The sequence below is a fragment of the Scatophagus argus genome, chromosome 13 (assembly GCF_020382885.2).
Source record: "Scatophagus argus isolate fScaArg1 chromosome 13, fScaArg1.pri, whole genome shotgun sequence".
NCBI lineage: Eukaryota > Metazoa > Chordata > Actinopteri > Scatophagidae > Scatophagus > Scatophagus argus.
Window position 1 is genome coordinate 12,882,544 of NC_058505.1, and position 17,755 is coordinate 12,900,298.

General features: G+C 41.7%; 1 protein-coding gene across 1 annotated transcript in view; it reads left to right on the plus strand.

The window, feature by feature from the left end:
• The first annotated feature begins 180 nt into the window (after positions 1-180).
• Positions 181-17,755, plus strand: part of ece2a (endothelin converting enzyme 2a) — a 64,571-nt gene continuing 46,996 nt past the window's right edge. The window contains exons 1-2 of the mRNA XM_046408794.1: positions 181-456; positions 1,605-1,769. Of these exons, the coding sequence (XP_046264750.1) occupies positions 1,610-1,769 (160 nt within the window). The 5' untranslated portion in view covers positions 181-456; positions 1,605-1,609. The remainder of the gene's footprint in view (positions 457-1,604; positions 1,770-17,755) is intronic.

Sequence of the window (17,755 nt, forward strand, 5' to 3'; positions counted from 1 at the left end):
CACCATTCTAAGTCGGTTAAAGATTAAAATGTAGTGCTGCCTTACTGATTAAAACCGCACTTTTTAAAGCAGTTGTATCTCACTAAAAGGTTTATAGAATGAACCTACACGGGAAAGTGTCATACCGGTAAATCCACAGGGCACCAAAGTGTTAAATCACATCGCTCCGCCTTCTCTTAAAACATCCAATAAGAACCAGAAAGAGAAAACCGAGGAAATATGGTTCTCTTCAAAAAACAAAAATTCCTTTAAGGACACTGAGCTTTTAGACCATAGCTCACTTTCTCATCAGGATTTCATTTGTTATTAGATGAGTCTGTGGTTGCTGAAGTGTATACCCATGTTGTCTGGTGCGCTGTAGCTTTAACGCTGTAAAACTACAACACGTGGATTTATTCACAATCACCAACCGGCGTTTCTACTCATAACACAGCCATCGGAGATAACGAGGATTTCGTGAGTAGCTAAATAAAGATTATACAATGTAATGCCTCTTCAGTCTGAGGTTTAGTCGATGAATTGACTTGCAATTGAATTTACTGCAGCAGCAGGGTAGAAGGCTACATTTACGATGAGGTGCGTTCAGGAACACCCAAATGACTGTGCCTGTCAATGGGAGAGCCACATAACACAAAAACAAGTTTACTGTGTTTGTTCTGTGTTGAATTCAGAACACAAAGTTTTAAGAAGCCCACGGTTTTTGGACGCCACCTACTTAGCCACGTTAACGGTTATCCAGGTGGTGTAAGCCAGTTCGTTAACGTAAGAATGCAAATAGGAAGCCGAAGAAGGAAACTTTACTCCCCAGTGATAAAAGAACGATGTTAAGTTAGTTTGAACTGTTAGTTTGAACTAACAAAAAATGTTACCTCAACTAAGCAAGAATTGTCCGAAGAAAAGTTAGCTAGCAATAGCAACAGCAATACATCTCCCGACCGGTAGGGGCAGCACTGAACACGGTCACGTCGATGACCGACGAAGAAAAGCCACATCAATTTATGACTTCAAATATATGGAGTTAAAGTCACATTAATATAAAGTTTTGAATCGGATGATAAAGTCAAAAATCCATAAGTTTGCTTTTTACGCCATCGAGGAACTGAATGATTCTTTGAATATTTTCCAGGCAGATTGAATCTGGTTGGAAATATTCAAAGAAACTAACTTGTCTCTGAGGAGAAATTCAGACCATCGGAATTTGTCTTAAAGCAAATTAACATAGAACACAGAGACTTAAACATAAGATACATTAAACATAGTAAAATATATAAACATGCAGAAAAGTATGAAAGACATCCCCCAAGTGAAGTCAGCTTAAACAATGTCTGCTATCAGTTTAGGGCTGCCTGCAGCAGTTATTTTAGTTTGCAGATTAATCAGTTTACCTTATCACACCTTCTCTCTGATGAGTTTGTACATGAACATTTTTGTGTTGCTGAATTTAATAAGCTTAAGTTTGGCAGCAGAACTACACTATAGTATGAGTACATAGTAAGATGATTCCTGGATCAGAGCTGGCACAGCCACAATGAAAGCATTTAAAAGTGTTTTATTCTGAATTGGATATTGTTTTATGTTATTTTTGTCATATTTACATGTCACAGACAATATGGACTACTTGCCAGATGACAACTCCAGGTACAAAGACGTTGACTACTGGGATGAAAGATACAAGACAGAGCACAGTTACGACTGGCTTGGCAGGTTCTCCAAATTCCAGCACCTTCTGGAAAAACACGTCAAGAAAGAAGACTCTATTCTCGTACTTGGTTAGTAGTACTATATTATTCTGATTGCATCTGTATTTTGGTTTGAAGCGTCTTCCTCTTATTTCCACACATTGCTGTAAACAAAGAAGTGAGGCACTGAGTCTGTTATTCAGCATCACTTTTTAACATATTGTCATCATTTGGGGACATCCTGATAAATTAAGGATCTCTCAGTTCGAGTCCCGCTAATGACGAGGCAGTCGTCCCTTCTCCACCCCATCTTCCTGTCAATGCTCTACCTTGTGGTGTCAAAGGCAAAAATGCCTGTCACGTTTTGTCATGATAAGTGTCGGATTACCATCATCATGGTTGTCAGTGCCATCATTAGCGTCAGTTATACTACCGTTATATCCTCCACAGCAGCCATTTGTATAGAATTTACCAATATAGTTAGTGCAGAAGAAGTGCCCAAAAATTCTATTGACTTTGTGTTGAATATGTCTATACTGATTATTTTTTCCCAATCAGTTTTGATAGAAACCGCGATTGCTCAAGATCTTAATAAAGTTGAATCACTGTGCCTCTCAGTGACGCTATCAAAAATGTCCACAAGATGTCACTGTTCCCTTAAAAATATAGCCAGCTCTCTTGCATTGAACACTACCTGCAGTGCCTATTTTTAATTGGCCCTGCAGCTCTGTAAAACCGACTGCTGCAAATGAATCTGAAGCATCAACACCCTGTTTTGACTGCTGAACTTGAAATGGGCCTGTATGTTTATTGGAATGGAATGGAAAATTTTATTGTATGTTTTTTGGCTGCGTGGAATATGCAGTCCGGAGTCAGTACCGGTGGAGGCATTTTCACTATCAGCACAAATTCTTCAATGGTTCCCTCTTGGTTTATTATTTCATTTAAGCTAGAGGAATAATGTATGATAGTTATTTGCTTTGTCTAGCTGATAGACACTGTGAAGCCGTGGACCTGTCCATCACAGTAGTTATGGTTAGTTTGTTTGCTCTGTTTAATTGTGATCTAAATAAATATTCCCCACCCCCCCCAGATAAAGCTATACGCTTTGATGTAGTCACTTTTGAACAGATGCTGTAAGTAGCTTCATTTACAAAGGCAGATTTTAGACAATTAAGAGGTTGTAAAGAAGTTCTTTTTATAATTATTTTTCTTGTTTATCATCAGGATGAGTTATAGGCAGACAATGCTGAAATGTTGGCTTTATAGTCTTGTGTTGTTTGACTGTTATACCTCCTCACAAGCATAGAGGGCTATGGTGGTCTGTGTTTTTCTTCAAGTTTTGTTTATGCATGCTCACTTGTGTTTGTGTGTGTCAGGGGGTTGTTAAATTTGTGTCAGGGAGTGACAGGGTCTGCTGTATGTGTGCGTGTGTGTGAGGAAAGGGAAGGGGGACCAACGAGATCTTCAGAAGTTGGGTTTACTTTGCCTGAAAGAAACCTCTCTGTGTTTGCTGCCATTTAATTTTTGCAAGACCACATTGCATATACTGTATATAGACGACTTTATTATAGATGTAGGTCTTGTTTTCGAATTTGGATGATGGTCTGCTGCCCTGCTTGTTTAAAAAAAACAAATTGCAAAATTTGAAACACATTTCTATGTGAGGACATTGACAGACAGACAGACAGACACAGATAGTATGCCACTTTTTCAGTGTGCGTCATAGGCACACCTACAGCAGAGGCGTGAGTGGGCTCTGGAGTCTAATATATAAAATATCTTATCTTGCCTCTATCCTGCGTTTCACTGCAGCAGGCAACACCAGAGCAGACAACTTTCTGTACACTGATTTAAACCCAAAGGAGAACCATTATATCGCTTGAGAGCTCTCATCTTGCAGGGCATCTCTCTCCCTCTCTCTCTCCCTCTCTCTCTCTCTCTCTCTCTCTCTCTCTTTCTCTCTCTCTCTCTCCCTCTCTCTCTCTTTCTCTCTTTCTACCTCTCTCTACCTCTTTCTCTCTCCTCTCACAAGATCGTGCTATCACACGTTTCTGTCACCAGCACGTGTTGATGTCTTCTTCAGCAACACACATGCACGGGTAAGGAGCTATATAGAGAAACCTACAGTAAAGATGTAAAGATGTGTGAACCCTCGTGTTGTGTAGTCATGAAGAGCTCTTAAGACCACTTAAATATCACCATGCTTGGACAAATGCCTGCCACGGCTGTACGCACCTCGTGGCTACCTTCACTTGTCAAGTCTGTAAAACCAGAGAGATTATTGGCTTCGTAAAAAATGACATAATAAATTATCGTCACTATAGCAGGGCTAGGGGATAAGTTGATGGGGGGGGGGGCGTCAAAGAAAGACTTGAGGCGCCATGGTGCTGTTTGTGTGTGTGATGGATGGATAAAGGAAAGAGAGATGGAAGGAAGGTAAATAACTAATCAGGTTTGGACCACTCAGCTGTCTCGGATGGAGGTCATTTCCATTAAGATAATCAGAACAGCACAGAAACAAGGATACAAAGGAGGGAGGGATGTGTAGTGAGGACAACTGGAACACTTTGCTGATGCTAATGACAGTTTTAATGTCCTTCTCCATCGTCTTTTTTGTTCATGTGCTTTGTTTCAGTCTCTGTCCTCTTGTCCTCCTGATCTGTACGGTTGCATTTTGCAGACACCTTCTCATCCTATGTATAACTGTTTTCCTTTCACCTGACTATTTCCACCTTGTTTTCTAATATCTGGAGAGATTGGCTCCCACATCACACCATTCCTGCTCCCAGCCTTCTTGGTAACCCACTTCTGCCTGTCTTTATTATTCTTTTTTTGTCACGAACTCCCACTCAGCAGTATCAGTCCTCTTGACCAGGCTATAACCACACACAGTCCCGTTTCTGTATGTCAGTGGATTTGCAATAATCTGAAATAAAACCAGATAATTTAAGCATGCTGTGATCAAACATTAATATGATCACTTCTCTTTGAGGATATTGCCACTTTTCCTTTTTTTGATCCATTATTCTTTTTGTTTACAATTGAAAAGACAAACTCCAACATTTAATTGATCCTACTAATATGTATTGTTTGTGTATTCAAAGCCTGATAGAGCTTATTCCTCCATACCACAGACCTCCATTGTTGACTATAGACACATAATTAAGCCACACAGTTGCACATGTTTCATCATTATGATAAACCTGGCATTGTAGTTTATTCTGAGGAAGTCCCACATATATGTCCTGCTGCCAGATGTACTGACTGGAGCGTCATAACTCGGGCAGAGAATAGTCTAAAATAGATGCATAATTTGCTACTGTTTGAAATACAGTTGCTAAAACTTACTGCAGTTTGCGTATCATCCCAACTGCTCAACGGATGACGCCACCACACCTGTGCTCCACCTGGCTCTCGCACACCTTGACAAAAAGAAGACAAATGCTGTTCGCAGACTCCAGTTCAGCATTCAGCACCATCATCCCTCAGAAGTCAGCTTACACAGAGGAGGTGCAACGACTAATGAACTAATACAAAGTCAATAACCTGTCTGTTAACAAGACCAAAGAGATGGTTGTGGACCTCAGGAGGGCACAGAGTCACCACTCTCTGATGAACATCACAGAGGAGCCCTCTGTGAAGATTGTGAAGAACACCAAATTCCTCAGTGTCCACCTGTCGGAAAACCTCACCTTGTCCCTCATCATCAGCTCCACTGTCAAGAAAGGAAAGCTAAGGAAAGCACATCTTCCTCACCACATTTTACCGGGGGAACATTGAGAGCATCCTGTGCAGGTGCATCATTGCCTGATTCAGAAATCGCGCCGCAGCCAATTGTAAGGACCTGCAGATGGTAGTAAGAGCAGCTGAGAAGATCATCGAGGTCTCTCTTCCCTCCATCAAGGACACCGACAGCACACGCTGCATCCACAAAGCCATCAGTATTGTGGAAGACCCTGCACGCCCATCACTTAAACTGTTCACTTTTCTGCCGTCTGACAATAAGGTACTGAAGCATTTGGACTCTTATGGTCAGATTGTGCAACAGCTTCTTTCCCCAATCCATAAGGGGCTGAACTGATTTTCACTACACACATTACGCATTGCCACTTTATACCTTGTACTGTTTACAATAACTGCTCTACCTGCACTTGATGTTTTTCTGCTATATTCCACACAGAACTGTGCTCTGGTCAGTGCTTCACCTGTTTTTATGCTGACTGTTTGCTGTGTGTGTAGTTTTTGTTTTGTTTGCACAATGTATATACATGCATAAGTATTGTGTTTACTTTTTTGTGTGTGTAGTGAAACGTAGCACCTGGTCCCTAGAGGAATATTGTCTCATTTCACTGTGTACTGTACTGTTGTAAGTAGCTGCAATGACTTGCAAGACAGTGCCCAGTTGAGCCTTTTTTTTAAAAAAAGAATAAAATAAATAAATAATAAATAATAAAATAAAACAAAATATATAAACAGGTCACATATATATATATGTGACCTGTTTACATGTTTTTATTCATGTTTTATACATGTTTTCACATATATACATGTGACCTGTTTATATATTTTGTTCAGTGTGGAACCAATCTCTGTTAAACGAAGGATTACCAACACTGGTTTTGCTCTCCATGAGATTTTTTTGATAATAGCAAAAATGTCTACAGAATTTTCTTTAATCTTTAAGAAGTGTCCTCTGAAATGTGATAAATGGAAAGATAGGGACAGTATGGGGTCAGTTGACTGCACTTCAGTAGAACCTTTGGTGGTCTGCCATTGCCCTCTCATTCACCCATTCACACTCACACACTGATGGGTTCAGTATCTTTTGCCCAAGGACATCTGGACATGTGGACAGGAGGAGCTGTGATCAGTGGGCAAACTGCTCTTCCTCCTCAAATGTACATCGATTATTGATCCTCCAGTCTAGGTGGTAAAATCATATCCTAGTTTAGAAGCTGCACTGCCCACAAGGACGCCCACTTTAGTCACAAAGGCATTAGTTTAGTGTTGCTTCTGCTTTAAAATGATACAGAAAGCTGCTCATTTAGAGCACAGTAAGAGTTCTTGGAATAATGATATGGAGAACCATATGTAAAAATGCACTTGTACAGAAATAGCGAAGGCTTATGAATATGCCTACGGTTATGATAACACAGGCACAGTCCAATTTGTCAGTGAAACATAAACTGCAGCCTCAGTAATAGTGGAATATAATTTTTAAACCTCTGTGTATGGCTAATATGGCCTCATAATGTGACATAACTATGCTTATTACTGGCTGAGCAGGCTGCATGGGAAGCTGAAGGCTGGGGTGGTGTGTGTCGCAGAATTACGTCAAGAAGTCCCTGGCCCTCCGCCTGACCTGTTTGTGTGTGAGCATAGCAACGTTACCAAGCATTAACATTGATCAGCTCCCACACGATCCAGTTCATGACTGCCACACAGCCACGGCTCGTTCTTTTATGGCCTACTCCACTGCTGCCAGTGATGTAATGACCCCACATCTCCCTGTGGTCAGCGCTCATGCCTTGTTCCCCCGAAGCGAGGGGTGATGATGTAATGGCTCTGTTCTCCAGCAGTGAGTGAGGCTTGAAATGTGTGTGGGGTTGTGTTCTGGGAGTATCTATCTGCCCTCCATGTTCTCTATGTGTTAGCGTCAGTGCACCTGATGTCAGTGCGCTGGCATGATGCAGAATCTTCACAAGAACACCTGCCTTTCATGGATCATTGGCCTACTAAATCATGTGTAGGTGTGTTTTAGCATCTGTGCTGACATTTTAGCTTTTGAATTGTTTTTTTTATCTCTAGTGCGTGGTAACATGCAATTGGTTATTCAGGGGAATAGCAAGAATTCCTGAAACACCCAGGCAACAGCCCGTCAGTTTTGACAATGCTGCTTTTTCCTTTCCTTTGAGATAAGAAGCCAAATATCTTTGACTGTGAAGGTTTGTTTTTGACATTGGAAATAATTGAACAAAAAAGTCTTGGTTGTATGATGTCCACTCCCTAGATTGTCACAAGGTTTCATCTTCATAGGGTCTTTTTCAGCAGATGATGTATGAGCAAATTTTGTGTGCTGATGACTATAGGATGAGGTTGAATGGTCTGGACAAAAAACTACTGTGGTTTCAGATTGTTTTGTCAAAATTAAAATCACTTTTGACGCTATTTCACTGTTTTCTGACATATAATACAAGCACTTAATCAGACTATCAGCAGAGTAACTGTTTTTGTTTTGTTTTTTTGGTGCAGCTCCATTTGACAAGTAATAGATTTATAGGGTATGTTTTACCCTGCCTAAGGGTCTGCATTGCTCCCTCTTTTTAGGCCACATACTGACGTCATTGTTCTGTCACTTTCTCGGTTCCTTCATCTCCTGAGGGTGATCTAAGCCGTGTTTATTGGCAAAGGAATAGTGAAAGACCATGAGTGTGACTGTTCACTCAGCTGTTGTCTAACTATGTATAGCCCTGTGCCTTGACTACAATGACATTATGCCTTTTCATAAAGAACATTACTACATGCTAGCAACAATGTAAAGCCTCCCTCTGTCACACCTGTTCCCTTCTCTCCGCCTCTGTCACCTCCTTCCTTCTCCTCCTGATGTTCCTTCACTTCCTTCATTTACTTCTCTCTCTCTCGCCTTTCTTGTTCCTGGTCAACCATTGCCTCACTTATACCTCCCCTTTGCCCGCTTGTCAGTATTTGGTATTGAAGATGCCCACCTGTGTCCCCGGAGCCAGTCTGCCTATATATAGCTGGAGCAGAGGTGTTTAGAACAGTGTGGAGAGCTGTGGGAGCTGCACTTTTCTCTGGAGAATCCAACTAACTGTTGGTGGGCTGTTATGTTGAGCTGCAGCTCATTCAGAAATTAACATCCCACGGTTCTCTGGTAGCTATCAGTCAGTGCTGCTCTTTGATTTTTATTATATTCTGCTGTATTTTATTCCAGCACTAAATGTCTTTCATGCGTACTACATGGAATTATTGTTGTAAATTTAGCTGTACTGCTGAGTAAAATCTGCCTACTATCTACTAGAAGATTCTGCAGGTCAGACTTACAGTTTTATGTTTCTGAGCTTGCGTGTCTTTATCATTGTGTGCAACACTCTTTGTTTGTGAACCTGCATGCACGACTAGTTGAGCCGAGCAGGAGGGTTCCATTTCAGTGTTCACAGGCAGATCTTTGGTGACTGTCCTCTCATCCCTTTTTTCCACACTGTTATAAATGCACACACACACACATATCTATATGCGCAAACACACACACACACAAAATGCTGATGGGATGGAAAGTTACTGGCAACACAGGTTATGTGTCTGTGGGGTGGAGGGGGTGGGAGATTTGAAGTTATGTCTTAGCAGCTGTCAGAAGATTCAGTTGATATCAGATATGCTGTTGCTCATGAGAAGTTTAAGCCCCTCATTTCTACATTTTTTTTACATATAACCTTTCCCTTCTTTTTCCTGCATTCATGTTATCTTTATCACTTCTAAAAATGTTTTCTCTTCCCTCATAGCCCCCACTCCTTTATCCATTTCCTCTTGTTGACTTATATCCTCTATATTCTCCTCTGGTCTCTTTCTTTCCTTATGTCTGTCACTGTTCGCACGGACAAGCAACTGCATGTGCACACCTCCTCCTCACGCCGGGAATAACAAAAGCAATGAGAGTGCGAGGAACAGGCAGCTTTCAGAGGAATAATAGAACCAAGAGACAGGCCTCGGCCATTTCATGCTTGCCCTTCCTTTTATTGATTGCAGCCCTTCCTTCCTGTGGCCAGTGGAGGCGGAGCATGTCTGATCAGATAGCTTGTATCAGCTCTGTCCTCCCCCATTTGCTGCCCTAGTTTGTGCCTGTAGTTGCCATTTGGCTTATTCACGTTCAAGGAATATGCCGGTTTTATGTGTTTAACGGTGGCCTAACTCTGAAGTGACTGCATGCTAGGTTTATTTGTTTATCAGACTGATCTCGTCGTCTTGCGCACTGATTGAACTGTGGGATTTGCATATCTTATTTGGTAATAATGAGCAGCTATGAGGTAATGCTTGTGTTGTATTGTTTTTGGATTAAACTTGCAAATAAAGGCAGTAGAGGTTGTTTAGACTGCAGTGTCCTCTGGCCTCAAGCAGAGGGAAAGTGGCCACAGACAACCACACACATGCACACACACACACACACACACACACACACACAGACATACATATATACTGTTCATTCACTGATGTGCTGAAACATCTGCAGTAGATACAAAAATGCAGCTGATGAGGATTGAATGGATGTTGGGTTGAATGAATGAATGGCTGTAGGGATGGATGAATGAATGAAAGGCAGAGGATTGGAGGAGGTGTAGTCTGAGGCAGATAGATTCACCCCCCGTCCTCTCCCTTCTCGTTGCTCTCTCCCCCCTCCCTACCCTTCCCCTCTCCTCACTGCAGGATTGGCTGTTTTCAGTTTTCAGGGAGCCCTCAGCATGCAGCAGTCAGTAAGTCAGTAGGGGCAACCCTCCCTCCACCCCGCCCTCTCTTCTCTCTCCATCTCACCTCCCTTCCTTCCTTCCTTACTTTTTGCCGCTATAAGGAGTGGTGTTGTTTATGAATGAACCTCAGAGCCGCAGAATGTGAATGAAAAATAAGAGAGGGTGCAAGCAGATAAGGGGTGTAGGCTGAATGAAATGCAGCAAGGCAGGGAAGAAAAATGGAGGAAAGATGCTGAATGAAAATCACAAGGGTGGGATGGAGTGGGGGTGGTGGTGTGGTGGTGGGCGGTAGAAATGAAAAGAATGTGAAATTTTGTTGAGATAGCCGTGCTCCATTTGCTGCGTCCCTTCAGAGCTGTCATCCTGTGTGTGTGGATGTGTGTGTGTGTATGGTAATGTCCATCCTCATAGGTATGCAGATCAGGGAGGATGCTGGGAAGGAGAATGCCTGGACTGGTGGCTGCTTTGCCTATGAGCCAATGGGAATCTCCACTAGCTAAAACACACACACACACGCACACATCATACACAGCTTTCATAGCAAGCTGGTGCTCCGTGCTTTGAATAATAACGGGGTTACCCGGGCAACCAGGCTAGGATGATCGATGGGCCCGGCCCTGATAAACAGAGCACAGAGGGAGTGTGTGTTTGTGTGTGTGTGTGTGTCACAGGGTTCCTGATGTTGCAGTGGGAGTTTCTTTGTTCTGGGACAATTAGAAGATATCTTATTATCAAATCTCTTCTGACCTGTGACCGTGCGTGTCTGTGTGTGCGTGTGTGTGTTTGTGGATATGAAGAGTGCACACAGACACACATGCTCACAAGATGCATTTGTGTGTGTTAGTTAGCGGCAGTGGAAGTGTATTTGCTGTTTGCCTGTGGACTTGTTTTTTTTTTTCTGACTCTCTTTCTGAATTCTCAATGACACTGAATGCCCTTGGTGAAAGGGCTTGTGCAGGCGTACTGTGGGGGGTGACCACACACACACACACACACACACACACGCTCCTGACTCACTCACTTACAGCAATATCATGGTCTTTGAAAAGAGAGAGAGGCTGCGTGCCTGTTACTCACCCCTTGACAGAGTGTAAATTATACAGCCAGTGAGTCTGACGGACTACTTGTCTTGATTAAATGCATGCTGCACACAAGTGCTGTTAATCTGAGGGTAAGGTAGCATGTTGGAAAACATATAATTGGTTGTATGCAGGTGGAGAACAAAGGTGTAAAAGATGTGAGGATAGCGAAGGAGAGTGCAGTGGCAAGGGTATTTTTATTTTTTAGTGTTTTTAGTTGAATATGTTGTCTGGTCTACCTGACTCATTAATTCTTTATCTGACTGATGGGTGTGCAAGTTAGAATCTGTTGTCCGACCATGGATCTGAACTATCAATAGCCTGCTGTGTTCTGATAAATCCATGACTCTGTCCGTGGTGCTGAAGTAGCAGTCGGATTTGCAGTGTCGCCTTTTTCTCTCAGTCCTACCATTCTGCCACTTTCACCTTGGAAGTGTAATATTGTTTAAATAATATACTATACATACTCAGTAGTGTAGTCACAGAAGAGGGGAAGGATCATAGACATACTGACACATGCCTGTAGTATTCTTCTGAAGTTCCTGTAATATTTCTTTGATGATGCAGTAGAGTCTGTACCCCTGAGAATACACCCTCAAACCAAGCCGTCTCTGTAACAAGATTCTTTATAACATATGACTATAGATAGAATTTTTTCTTGGGGGGGAGTGAGTTTAGGGCCCTCCCTCCTGCTAAAAATGACCAAATCATCTACTGCTGATGAGCAGTTAGGATTAAATTAAAGGTTGGCCACATTACAAGAAAACATACACCTTAGCTCTAATACTTTCTACCGTTTGAGGTGCCTGCAGCTTTTAAACATCACATTTTAAATTTTGACTGCAGAAACTCTGTCTGGAAACAATGTCCCCAATAAACTACATAATCCTTCAAACACACTGTCAGGAGTTTAAGGAACTATTTAGCTGGTGGAAAGTCATTCCAACGAAAACCGCAAGGATTATTCGAAGTAATGGACATACTGATAAGGGAAACAGAGTTTTTCCTTGAGTGTTTTAAAATATCATATATCATTTTCAACAATGATTCTGTTCATCTCCACTGTTTTCAGGTGTTGTTAGACATCTCTAAGATGGATGGGTCCATGGCTGCATGCCAGGAAGGGTGAATGGGGAAAAAAATTGCTTTTTGGTAATTTGGGTGAACCAAAGCTTTTATGTGGTGTCACTTTGACTGTTTTAAAGCACCAGAAAACGGGACAGCGCACAGTGCCCTTTCTGCCACTTACAACAGTTACATTTCAATTGCAGCCCAGCTCAAGTGCTTGCACACGTGTTTGTCGATGTGTGGGAAAGTGTTGCCATGGCTTGTCGGCGTGTTTGCCCGCCTTCTCATGTCAGCAGCCCAAATACATGATACACTCGTAAAACAGTCTCATTGAAATGCATCTGTATAGTGTTTGTGAATGAATAATTTAAATGTAGGCTTTCATTAAAACTGTAAGCAATTAGTGTCTTGTTTTTATGTTTCAAGCACAATGTTCTAACAAAACTTTGCGTGTCTGTTGAAGCTGGGGATTATTTTGATGACTGGCATTAACACGGCCTCCTCTGTCTGCACTGCACACTTCTGCAACACATTTCCCTCCCTCTGTCACCTTTTCTCTTCCCTTCCTCTGTGTCCCTACTCTGCTCCCCCTCCCCCAGCAGAGAGGGGGAGGAGGAGTGTGTGTGTGTGTGTGTGTGTGGGTGTAGCGTAGCTGCTAAGAGGTGCATCTGCAGCCAGAGTCGCCTCTCAAGAGCTGAAGTGTCATCCTGGAGCTCGCTCTGCATTTCTCACAAAGACATTATGTCGACCTCAAAGGAGGGGCATCTAAAGTATATTCAGAGTCGCAATGCTCTTTTGTCATGAATACCAAGAGACAAACTCCCCTTGCTGTGACAGTTGCTGTTATGTCGCAGCACAAAAAGTCCCTTCTCTGTGACCTTGTACATAAAAGTCTGTCATTCCAGGGACATGCTCTGTCTTTAAAAGAACGAAAAAGAAAAAATCTACATTTAAGATGATAAAATGATGGCTAGGACTCTGTGTAAAGACTGTTGAAGCTTTGAGAGAATTACCCAATTTCACTGTGGTCATAAAGAGCTGACTGACTAACTGTTAAATGAATGATACAGATGTGCATGATGCAGGGACACTGAAGCACACGCAACCCTGCTACAAACGTGGTAACTGAAGATTGGACACTTGGATGAAGTTTTGAGCACTCATATGGATCTATTTGCTCAGCCATACTCAAATACTGTCATAGGTGCACGTGCCTATAACAACAAAAGCTCCCAGTCTCAGCTGGATACAGCAGATTTGAAGTGTGTTCTCCAGGCGAGGTACCAAACAGCCGCTGCAGTGTCAGCATCACTTACTGTGTTACAGTTAGACCATTTGGAAGTTGGACATTTTAAAGGCGCACGAATTACCACACCAGAACATCACACACATGCCTGTTTGCTAAAACTGTAGAGGTACTATCAGTTAAAGATTTGTGAAAGAAGAGAGCTGGTCTCAGTGGTGCCATTAACCATCATCACATAGCTCTGGGCTGGGAAAGCCCTGTTAGCAAGGTAATGGCACTGTGTGTGCGTCATTGATGTCCTGATGTATTTAGATCTCTGCAGTGACGTACCGCTGCTGCAAGCCTGCTGTGGTAATGCAGAATTATACACGTCAAGGTGTGGTACTGTTCGGTTTATTTTGGTATCTGTGAGTGAATGATGTACAGCAGCAGCCCCAGTGTCTCTAACTGAATAGAAATTGTAGTGGGATGTTTAGAGTCTACTGAAGAGTTTACCAGTGCTTTCAATACACCGTCAGAAACACATGAATAATGAGGGCTTATAATTATATGTGCTCTGCGATACTGGAGCATGTGCAACTGCTGTAGTCCAGATCATTGTCATTTTCAGGCTCATAGAAAAGAATAAAACCCAAAGAGCACAGCATGGCCTCTTTAAAGTTGTCATAATCACAATGTTTATATAAACAACAAATGACTTTATATATGTGAAAGGCATTTCTTGTAGTAACAGCACCTCAAGGAACTTTCACCCAACTCTGCAGCTCCCCTCAACTCCAAATATCTTCTACTATGTTTGTCTGATGCTATTTATCAGATATATTTAGTGTACCTACTGCCACTTTTGAGCAAACTGAATTTTGTTGTTTTCCCTGTGTGAAGCCCACTGCATAGTCAAACTCCTCAGAATTACAACTGTATGTAATGTTGGACGTATACACAGCTATGTTTCAAATACCACATTCAGTGTAGCTGTTTGACAACACCACCTTGGCCTCCTTCGCCTTCCTTCTCCAGCATCAGCCTGTTATCTTTCATAAGAACCTGTATCTCCCACATATGTCTCCAAATCCCCTCGTCATCCTCTCCTGTAAAGCCATTACTGCAGCTAAGTCGTTAAATACACCATTTTTTTTTTTTTTTTTTGGTGTGTGTCTGTGTCCAATAGGATTTTTGGGAGAGTGCTGGCTTTGTGGTCGGCAGTCTCCAGCACTCTTACATAATACTGCTTGTAATGCTGCAGGCGCAGACTAACAGACCTGCACCTCCACCTCTGCATCTTCATGTCAGCTTGTCTGTCTCTCTCCTAGCCTGTGTCTGGAACTGTCTGATTGTCGCTCTACCCCTCTAGTTATGTGCTTAAATATGCACTGACGTATCTAACTACTAACATTTTGGTCTGTCTCTGTTAGTGCCTTCGTAACTGACAGATTTACTCGCTGCCTCTCTGTTCGTCTGTTCCTAATTCCCTGTCTATCTCATCACTCTGTTTGTGGCCCAACTTAGTGCCGGTCTTCAATCTTAGCTTTATTTTCTGGCTGCCTGTGCATCTCATCTCTATCTCTCATTTCTGATATGGCATGCATAACAGAGTTATTTCTGCTTGGTCGTGATATTCTTATGTAACTCTTCATTTGTCTCTCCCTTGTCTGAAAGACACACACAGATACATACATGCATATACAAAAGATGTCAGTTTCTGGATAAAATCAGAATGACACTTTTATCCGCTTGGAATTAAAATTACAGTTTCCTCTGACAATTTTTAGGGAAAACGGTTTTCAATAATCTTACTGCTTGTGTATTTTCTGTGTGTCTCACAGAGCTAAGGTTACTTTTTCTCCGGTGTTTGTGTGGAGTAACAGCAGAGAATTTCCAGACAGAATTTCTGTGGGCTTCACAGGTCTCCATATTGTATTTTTGGCGACTCTTCAGGTGGTTGTTTGCTGAATAATTGTGGTGTTGCTGTGCAGTGTTGGAGTGTTTTCTCACCAGCACTAGAATGGTGTTCTTGATTATTTTGTTCTCTGTTGTTGTCCATTTGAGGATTTTTTTTTCCACCATGTACTCTTTTGTTTCTCTCTGAGGCTTGTTAGATTAGTTTCCATCTCTGCCAACTCTTCCTTTGCACAGTGATGTGGAGGGTCAGCAAATGTGAGATCTGCATCTGATCCTTGAATTCTGCATGTATGTCAAGGCTATGCTGTGTGCAGAACAGTCTGAGATTGCAAATTCCTGTCAGGTATAACATCAGTGCTGATGCATACCTGTCAAAAATATATAATGAATATGATTAATTTCACCATGAATTCTTGTCAGAGATGGCAAAGCTTAAACAGAAATTCTAGATAAGACTTTTTTGCAAGCATAATTGGAGGTAGCTGGAAGTGGCATTTAGCCTTAATGATTGTTTTTTATTTTTTTTTTTAACCACTAAAAAATGAATGGACTTAGAATGAGCCAGCTTCATAATTTTGCAGGAATCATAATGTGCTGATTGAGTTCTTAGTAGTGCAATAAAAGGACAGTGTTAATGCAGCTATGCACTGACCTGGGACCCATGCCATGCTGGATAAGAATTCAGTAGTAATGAAACTAATATAGTGGAGATCCCTCTGATGCTTTTCTCGAGGACGTTTGCTCTCAGTGTCCCTTTCCTGTCTTGGCTGTGTGTATTACTGTGGGTACTGGTGCTTAGATGAACTGACCAGAAAGCAAATGAGGGCGTTCAGTGAGATAAGTTAAATAGTACAGGGAGGGTGAAATGTGGGATGTGTGTGAGAGAGATTGAATTGATTAATGGTGGAAACCACTCAGTGTGGAATCTTGCTCACTGAAGGCCACCTGTCCCTTCAGTTTCATCACTGCACTTTGACTGTGCTGAATCTCCTCTGCTCTCCGTGTTACCAGGCTTGCAGTCTGAGTTTACCATCCAATTATTTTTTTTTTTTAGCAGTAAACATAAAATTTTGTTTTTGGTGTTTGTTTTAAAATATTCAAGTTCTTACCTGGCAAGTTTATCTATAGACAGTTTTTCAACTGATTCTTGAAAAATATACTATACCACAATCCTGATTGTGATGTTAGAGCTGAACTGAATAGTTCATTAACACATTAAGCGACTGACAGAAAATTTCTATGCAGCATCTTTAATGATTAAATTATCTTTTAAGTCATTAATGAGCAACAATATCAAAAATTCACTGGTTCCAGCTTTGTAAATATGAATATTTTCCAGCATTCTTTATCCTCTATGATTGTAAGCCATATAACTTTACTTGTAAGGTCGGACAAAAAAAGCTTTTTAAATGTGTTGAATGGGAAATCATCAAATCAAATAAGTTAATCATGGATCATTAGTCACACTTCTCTGTTATGTAAAATTACACAATTTCAAATCGAAGATTTTTTTATGGCTCCCCTTATAATGTCAGAGAGAGGGGGACAGCACATAAACAAAAGTTAACTGGAGCTAAAAGTATTGACTTTCCCTGTTATAGTGGAACATAATCATCGAAGGGGTCAGAGAATGATGCCCACAGGCTCCACTGCTTGTCATGATCAAATTACATTGAGTTTTCTGACCATTAAGCATTTATTGCTTGTTCCTGCTGCATTTGGAGTTGTGTCACAAAAGCAACTGCGAGCAGAAGCTTGAATAAGAATTTCAGCACAGTCATTACCGCTTGGCTGCTGTGCTCTCTACTGACGGCCCTTTAAAGTTACGTGCTTTGCTCTGGCTGAGCTTGCGGAGAATAGGGCTGAAGGATAATGATGCCATGGTGAGTGCAAAAGGTAATTTGAAGAGGAGTCTCATGTTTAGATGAAGGATTATATTGTCCAGTTGTGTTAGGATTAACTAGCGCCGATAGAGCATAACAAATAACTTTGTGTATGCATGGCCTATATTAGCCTGAACAGGGAATAAGACAGCAGATGGTCTTCCATGCTCTGTTCACTTCACCTGAAAAAAAAAAGGATCTTGCAATACCCCCTGCCATCCCTTAACACACACACACACAAATGAATGAAAGGGCAAGAACAGAGAAGAAGAGGGTAAGACAGTTTTAGTTCATCAACTGAGACAGAGAGCACCAAACCCATGGGGTTTGAGGCCAGTCTTCTGTTAAATGCAACACACTTAATGAAGACAATCTCTCTCATCCCTACCATATTAAATCATGGAGTCTGAGAGACACA